Source organism: Penaeus chinensis, chromosome 39 (genome assembly GCF_019202785.1).
Source record: "Penaeus chinensis breed Huanghai No. 1 chromosome 39, ASM1920278v2, whole genome shotgun sequence".
NCBI lineage: Eukaryota > Metazoa > Arthropoda > Malacostraca > Decapoda > Penaeidae > Penaeus > Penaeus chinensis.
The window spans coordinates 7,159,022-7,164,396 of NC_061857.1; the positions used below are offsets into that span (position 1 = coordinate 7,159,022).

Here is a 5,375-nt window from a genome sequence, read left to right on the forward strand (position 1 = left end):
TAGTTTCTCTGTCTTTGATTTTCCTTTCTTTTTTCTTTTCTTTTTTTTTGTCGTTTCTTCTTCTTTCTCTCTTTCTCTCTTTCTCTCTTTCTCACTCTCTCACTCTCTCACTCTCTCACTCAATCTCTCTCTCTCTCTCTCTCTCTCTCTCTCTCTCTCTCTCTCTCTCTCTCTCTCTCTCTCTCTCTCTCTCTCTCTTTCTCTCTCTCCTTCCTCTCTCTTTCCTCTCTCCTACTTTAATAATGAAATATATTATTGTCTTTATAATTATTTAATTATAGGCATCATTAATATTGTCATTATTATTTCAAGAGCTTGATTAACAAAACTTGATCTTCCTTCAAAGGGAGGAGATTCAGGGCGGCAACAACAAAAAGGAGTATCATTTGTGGCTTGTTCCGAGAATCTCCTTGCTGTGCGAGCGTCGTCTTCAGGAGCACGGCGTCCATGGGTCCTTTAGCTCCATCAGGGAGCTCCCCCTCCTGCTTTTCAGGCTCGAGTCCGATCTTGTTTCCATGGAATTGCCAATGTGTTATAGGGTGAGGATTTTTTTTTTTTTTTTTTGTCCTGCTCTGGTTTTTTTATCGTTGTGTTATTATTTTTTTTTTTTTTTTTTTTTTTTTTTACTTTTTATTTTACTTTGATATGAAAACCATTTTATGAACATTAATGAAAATAAATGCTAAATATCTAAGTTGAGATATATGCCTGAACCTTAAATGCAAAAGATTATTAATTTATTTTTAAAATGTACATACAACCCTATCTCTATCTGTGAAGAACCATTGTCACATAATTTCCCTCAACCCACAGTATACTGGGAATTCACAAACCTTTCCTTCCTTTCCCTCTCCCCTCTAAAGGATCTTCAGCTGGATAGTGACCCTAGCGGCCTCTTCCTGGTAGCCGAGTCTCTCATGTCCATCCAGGGCATCTTCGGTCTCATCCCTAACATCTATGGCAAGGGACATGCTGCCAAGCAAGTGTACGAGCTGATGGTGCGCATGAGGAGGGAGATGGGTGGTAATGAACCACAGGTAAGAACTGGATTTAGATTTGTCTCACGCTCTCACGCTCTCACGCTCTCACGCTCTCACGCTCTCTCGCTCTCTCGCTCTCTCGCTCTCTCGCTCTCTCTCTCTCTCTCTCTCTCTCTCTCTCTCTCTCTCTCTCTCTCTTCTCTCTCTCTCTCTCTCTCTCTCTCTCTCTCTCTCTCTCTCTCTCTCTCTCTCTCTCTATCTCTATATATATATATATATATATATATATGATATTTTACATTTATATGTACATTTATATTCTTTCTCCTTTTTAGACTATTTATCTCTCTTATGAATATTAAACATGCACCAGTTACCTTTACAAAGAATATCTCTTATTTATATAGAGTGACCCTGTGAGGGTCAAGGTAAAACTCATTTGTTCCCAGTTATAAGCAAACAGAAATTTCCTGAAATGCCCAAACCAAATGGTAGTATCAGTGACCTCTGCATAATAAAATCATTATGCATTATACATCATTATACTGTACATTGCAAGGGATATTAGTAATAAAAGAAAATCTTACTTGTTGCCATGTTGTTGTCAGGGCTTGGCTCTTTCCTCATCCCTCCCTCCCTCCCTCCCTCCCTCCCTCCCTTCTTCTTTTTTTTTTCTCTCTGCTACATTTCATTGCACAGACCCTAGCAATGGCATCTCGTGCATCTCTTAACAACCTGTTTCCTCAGGAAGTGGGATAGAAGAGGCTCCTTGTTATTGTAAACATCTCTGAGTAGGATATGCAATTCACAATAATACATTGAGAGGGAGATGTTCGTGTTTTGAATGACCGATCTATTTTTTTCAAGTTTTTATATGCATTGTTGGGTTCTTACTTCCTTTGGCTTGTATGTTGTTTGTAAGGATATTATTTTCTTCTTTGTGATAACATAATTTTCAAACATTCTTGTTGATATACAGCAAAATTTTTGCTGTGGAGAAATATAATTGTTTTTACTTTTTTTGTAATTAGAGAAGTAGGGGTTAAATACAAGAAAGATATGGAAGATCTTTATATCATGTATTTTCTTTTTCCTTTTTTTCTGGTATATAATTATGGGGTCTTTCTGCATTGGGATTTTCCACTAAAAGGTTGACTGATGAAAGCTGTTTTATGTGATGTCCTCTCAGGTCTGTATTTCACCACGTAAATGAGTGATTAGACTTCTTGGTGTAATATTTCTTGGTCGTCTTTATTTCATTTAAAGGTATTAGGGATAGTCAGTTATTTTTAAGGTAATGTAGTAAAGGTTTGTTTGTTTTTTTATAGTCGGAAAGTTGTTTGGAATTCACTATCTAAATGCATAATTATACTTCCCTAATTAATTTGGTGAAGTCTAAGGAATCCCCAAAAGCCAATCCTGAATTCTCATAATTTTTAAACCTATTAATTTACTTTTCATTCAGGTGACTCCGCAGATAGACCAGCTAATTCTTATTGACCGCTCAGTTGACCTCATTACACCCCTTGCAACACAACTCACATATGAAGGCCTTATAGACCAGTTCTTTCAAATAAGCAACTGTGAGTATAGTGAAATTTTAATCATATGATTTTTTTTTCTAATGTATAGGTTTCCATTTTCATTGAGTTTATTAATTGATGAAATATATATCCAACATCAACTCTCATAAAGTGCAGAATATTAATTACCAGCTTGGTCAGTTATTCTGTCAGAGTATATCATATGGCTCATACTAATTTTTTTTTCTGTAATATGGGTGTGAAAGTTTAGCACTTTTATATTCTTTTTCTGAAATATCAAACTCAGTCATATGAATCTTCCACTTCAGGCACAGTAAAACTACCTGGAGAAAAGTTTGCACCAGCGACCACAGACTCCAGCACGTCCGATGACTCTGCCTTTCAGGAGACCAAGACTATTCACTTATCATCATCTGAGGCTCTGTTTGCTGAGATTAGAGATTGCAACTTTTCTGCTGTTGGCCCCAGGCTCTCTCGCCATGCAAAGTCTGTTGTAGCACAGTATGAGGAACGGCATGCTGCTAAGACTGTTGGGGAACTGAAGCAGTTTGTCCAACGTATCCCACAGATGGAGGTGTACAAGCAGTCAGTAGCCACACGTAAGTAATAGAGGCAGATGATCCTGTGCCTCATTAAGGTGAATTGTGCAATGTATCGTAGGAAAATTCTTGCTAAGATATGAAGCAGTGTTATGGTAGGATGTATTTTTCAAATTGAGACTGAGAAGTAGAGCATAAGTCTTTTTTGGTTTTCAGTGAAATACACAGATGGATTATGTTATTATTATTATTTTTTAAAACTTTTTTTTTTTAATAAACATCTAGCATTTGTAAATCCAACTTTCTGATATCATTGTGCAACCAGACACAACAATCGCAGAACTCATCCAAGAACAGACAGCCTCAGGAAATTTCCGACCTGCACTACAACTTGAGCAAGAGTTCCTCAAAGGTTTAGACACAGATAAGGTGAATCCATTCATCGAGGACTGCATTGCTCAAAAGGAACCATTGGAAGTGGTATGTCTGTAATGATGAGCTCTCTTAAATGATATCTTTTAACTAATCATACTCATACATATGTTACTATTATTACCAGTTTCCATATGTAATTGAATAAATAATGCTTTTATGTAACTGCTCTACTACCAGGTAAAATTTATATGCAGTTTTATTTTGTTTCCACAGGTCTTAAGACTGATCTGCCTACAGTGTATAGTAAACAGTGGTTTCAAACCCAAAGTGTTGGAGCAGTACAAGCGAGAGATAATACACACATATGGGTTTGAACACTTCCTCACTCTGGAGAACTTAGAAAAGGCTGGCCTTCTGCATGTTCAGCAAGGACGCAGTACTTATGCAACTATAAGGAAAACCATGCAGCTCACGGTTGATGATGTCAGTGAGCATGACCCTACAGACATGTCTTACGTTCACTCTGGGTGAGTTGTGCCTCAGAAACACAGAACGGATCCCATGGTACTATTGTGAATTCCAGGTATCTGAATGGAAAGACAAGAGAAAATCATTGAAAAAAATTGGGAACACATAAATGAATGAAACACTGATAGAATTGTAACCATTACATTTTTCCAGGTATGCTCCTCTAAGTGCCCGTCTAGTGGAATTCCTGCAGTCGCCAGGTTGGAGAGCAATTACTGGTGTACTACAGCTCCTTCCAGGGCCAACACTCACTGAAACACAGCAGCTACCAAGTGCACTCAGGCAGAGAAGTATGTATGCAGTATCATAATAGGGATTTTTAAATTCTTTAATCTTATTCTTTTCAAAAAAGAAGAAAATAATTATGGAAAACCTTTATATTGTTGGATAACACTTCTTATATATGCTATTGATCTTTTGTTACCTACTCTGTGCAGGAGGCTCAGGAGGTTCCGTTCAGAGTGGAGGTGAAGGGGGAACTGCTTTAGTTTTCTTTATCGGTGGATGCACATATTCAGAGATTGCTGCCTTGAGATTCTTAACTTCCAGGGTTGACCAAGGTAAAGTTAATCACAAGAAGGGGACCTTTTTATCCCTTGTATTGAAAATAGAAAGTATATGGAATACCAGGATTTTTTCATATTGCTGGAGAATTAAATCTGCAAGTATATATTTATCCCCAAGATGATGTATTGTAGAATCCAGGGATAATGTAACTTAGTTATATTATGAATCATGAACTCAACTGTTTTATTATTATCTCAACATTATGCAGGAATAAAGGTGCATGTAATATTAATCATGTGTTTAATAGCTTCTAAATTTTACAGGAGGTCCAGAGTACGTGATAGCAACAACGAAAATATTAAATGGAAGTTCATTTCTTCAATCACTCTCTGAAGAACTTGTCCCATAGAAGGGAAGCATGTACAAGGGAAATTATACTAATTTCTCATTAAGAAGTTAACAAGATTATTGTCTTCTTTTATATTAACTTTCACACATTCCTTTCAATTTAATGAATTTGAAATTAAATATTTCTGATGTTAAAAAGATGCAATATAATGACAGTTCCTCTTTTGTTCATTGTTATCAGCATAAGTCAATGATTGTTGCTTGAGGAAAGAGAAGAATCGTAAAATATGTATATTTGTTGGCCTTTTTATATATACTGACTGCTTGCCATTTAATGGTCTAGTAGTACACATCTGACTAATTGTATGATACTCAAACTCTAAAATAGGTGCTCTTGGTATTGAAACTATGATAATAACAGGAGTTTGTGATTGCTGAAAATATGATCAGTATCTGAATCCTTTGATAATTGTACTCTAAACAAATTATATGATTTATACCAGATTATAGAATATCCAGAAATATGCTTGTATCTAAAGTATAATTTCTTTCTA

At 36.2% G+C, this 5,375-nt stretch overlaps 1 protein-coding gene across 1 annotated transcript in view; it reads left to right on the plus strand.

Annotated features, from left to right (window-relative positions):
• LOC125046630 (vacuolar protein sorting-associated protein 33A-like) overlaps nucleotides 1-5,375 on the plus strand; it is a 12,114-nt gene extending 6,739 nt beyond the window's left edge. The window contains exons 3-11 of the mRNA XM_047644464.1: nucleotides 347-539; nucleotides 864-1,037; nucleotides 2,446-2,563; nucleotides 2,833-3,123; nucleotides 3,389-3,543; nucleotides 3,712-3,965; nucleotides 4,120-4,256; nucleotides 4,404-4,526; nucleotides 4,797-5,375. Of these exons, the coding sequence (XP_047500420.1) occupies nucleotides 347-539; nucleotides 864-1,037; nucleotides 2,446-2,563; nucleotides 2,833-3,123; nucleotides 3,389-3,543; nucleotides 3,712-3,965; nucleotides 4,120-4,256; nucleotides 4,404-4,526; nucleotides 4,797-4,882 (1,531 nt within the window). The 3' untranslated portion in view covers nucleotides 4,883-5,375. The remainder of the gene's footprint in view (nucleotides 1-346; nucleotides 540-863; nucleotides 1,038-2,445; nucleotides 2,564-2,832; nucleotides 3,124-3,388; nucleotides 3,544-3,711; nucleotides 3,966-4,119; nucleotides 4,257-4,403; nucleotides 4,527-4,796) is intronic.